This window comes from Sander vitreus, unplaced genomic scaffold (assembly GCF_031162955.1).
Source record: "Sander vitreus isolate 19-12246 unplaced genomic scaffold, sanVit1 ctg274_0, whole genome shotgun sequence".
NCBI classification, from domain to species: Eukaryota; Metazoa; Chordata; class Actinopteri; order Perciformes; family Percidae; genus Sander; species Sander vitreus.
The window spans coordinates 142,501-145,000 of NW_027595437.1; the positions used below are offsets into that span (position 1 = coordinate 142,501).

The following is a 2,500-nucleotide window of genomic DNA, read 5'->3' on the forward strand; positions in this document are numbered from 1 at the left end:
TGTGTGCATGTGTGTGTGTGTGTGCGTCCGTGCGTATGAGTGCGTGCGTATGTGTGCGTGTGTGTGTGTGCGTGTGTGTGCGTGCGTGTGCGTGCGTGTGTGTGCGTGTGTGTGTGCGTGCGTGTGTGTGCGTGCGTGTGTGCGTGCGTGTGTGTGCGTGTGTGTGTGCGTGTGTGCGTGTGCGTGCGTGTGTGCGTGCGTGTGTGTGCGTGTGTGTGCGTGTGTGTGTGTGCGTGTGTGTGCGTGCGTGTGTGTGCGTGCGTATGTGTGTGCGTGTGTGTGCGTGTGTATGTGCATGTGCGTGTGCGTGTGTATGTGTGCGTGTGTGCGTGCGTATGTAATGCGTATGTGTGCGTGCGTGTGTATGCGTGTGCGTGTGTGCGTATGTAGTGCGTGTGTGTGTGTATGTGTGCGTAGTGTGCGTGTGTGTGCGTGTGCGTGCGTGTGTGTGTGCGTGTGTGTGCGCGTGTGTGTGCGTGTGTGTATGTGTGCGTGCGTGTGTGTGCATGTGTGCGTGCGTGTGCATGTGTGTGTGCGTGCATGTGCGTGTGTGCGTGTGTGTGCGTGCGTGTGTGTGTGTGTGTGCGTGTGTGCGTGCGTGTGCGTGCGTGTGTGTGCGTGTGTGCGTGTGTGTGTGTGCGTGTGTGCGTGTGTGTGTGTGTGCGTGTGTGCGTGTGTGTGTGTGTGCGTGTTACCTCTGCGGCTGTCCATCACGTAGGTCTCTATGATGGCGCTCTTCCTGCGGATATCTTCAGCCATCGATGAACAGCTCACCTCCAGATGTTTCACCTGAAAGAAAAGGTAAACAGTCTGTTTTCATACTCACGTAAAAGTAAAAAAAAAGAAGTAATAGTCGTGCGCTCATACTTTAGTAAGTAAGTAAAAGTACAGAAAGTGTCAGCATCAAAATATACTATATATTTTGTTTTAATAAGTAACTAAAACTGTCAGATTTTCTGAATGAAAATACTCAAGTACAATGTTTAGGTACTTGTAGTATTTGAGCAAATGTACATGTTACATTCCACCACTTGTCTGCTGTCAATCAAATGTATTTTTTTGAATTCTGACACACTACTTATTCATTTACAGAGCTTTCTTTTTTAAATTAACTGTCCTAACAATTTTAGGGTCCTATCTTACACCCGGCGCAGAGCAGCGCTAAGCCCGACCCAAGTGTCTTTGCTAGTTTAAGACCGACCCAGTTGTCAGTTTCCGTCCAGCGCCCACGTCGTTTAAATAGTAAATGCACCTGCTCCCATCTGTGGCCCATGCTGGTCTTACAGGGAGGTGTGTTCAGGTGCATTCTGGGCGTGCTGGTCTTACAGGGCGGTGTGTTCAGGTGCATTCTGGGTGTGCTGGTCTTACAAGGAGGTGTGTTCAGGTGCATTCTGTGCGTGCTGGTCTTACAGGGAGGTGTGTTCAGGTGCATTCTGGGCGTGCTGGCCTTACAGGGAGGTGTGTTCAGGTGCATTCTGGGCTTGCTGGTCTTACAGGGAGGTGTGTTCAGGTGCATTCTGGGCGTGCTGGTCTTACAGGGAGGTGTGTTCAGGTGCATTCTGGGCGTGCTGGTCTTACAGGGAGGTGTGTTCAGGTGCATTCTGGGCGTGCTGGTCTTACAGGGAGGTGTGTTCAGGTGCATTCTGGGAGTATTGCTATCTTGAGGCAGCAGGAAGTGATGGCACCATTGACCAACAAAAACCTGGTCTAAAGTCAATAACGCAGCATTTCATTGTTATTTTAACAGAGCATTAGTAAAATGCTCCTAGGCTCGTGCACAGCACGTGCACACTATGCTTGTTACACACACAGGGACGCACAGCAGCACACACACACACACACACACACACACACACACACACACACACACACACACACATGCAGAAGATTACAAATACAAATATTACGGTGCAAATCCTCCATCATAACAGCAATGCTCCAAGGTCCAAACGCGCCTGGCTTTTAAAGGGAATGGGAGATGATCTCTGATTGGTTGATTGCATGTTACGCCCAAAACACACCTCTGATTAATGAAGACACTAAGGTCAACCCTTTAGAACCATGACCCCGGCACACGGACCCTTTTTACTGCCGTCAAACTAGCAAAAGTGGATTAGGACGCCCTAAACACACCTGCAGCAGGCGCTTGGTTACAGAGCTCCACCAGCAGCTGAAACCCGAAACATATTTTCATAAAAGTCATTTTATGAATACGAACCAAACAAAAGCTAAATGTATCTTTACATTTTTGAAGCTGTAAGCAGAAAACGTTGAATATTTTACTTGAAAACCGTAAAAACTGATCGAGTCTCTCTTAGAAATATTCTGTCGATCAACTGCCAGATGAGCTTTTGCAGCGTCAGCAGTACGTGGGCCGTGACCCCCACAGAGGGAACAGAAATATTGACTGCTGCAGAGGATATTAATAATGCATCTAAAAACATAAACCTCTGTCTAAAAACAGGCTGGACTTTTTATTGTTGACCCAACTGTCGACTCG

The 2,500-nt window shown here is 48.6% G+C and overlaps 1 protein-coding gene across 1 annotated transcript in view; it reads right to left on the reverse strand.

Moving 5' to 3' along the window:
* The window catches only part of LOC144513549 (GRIP1-associated protein 1-like), a 37,753-nt gene that overhangs the window by 11,663 nt on the left and 23,590 nt on the right, over nt 1–2,500 (reverse strand). The window contains exon 9 of the mRNA XM_078244650.1: nt 696–789. Within this exon, the coding sequence (XP_078100776.1) occupies nt 696–789 (94 nt within the window). The remainder of the gene's footprint in view (nt 1–695; nt 790–2,500) is intronic.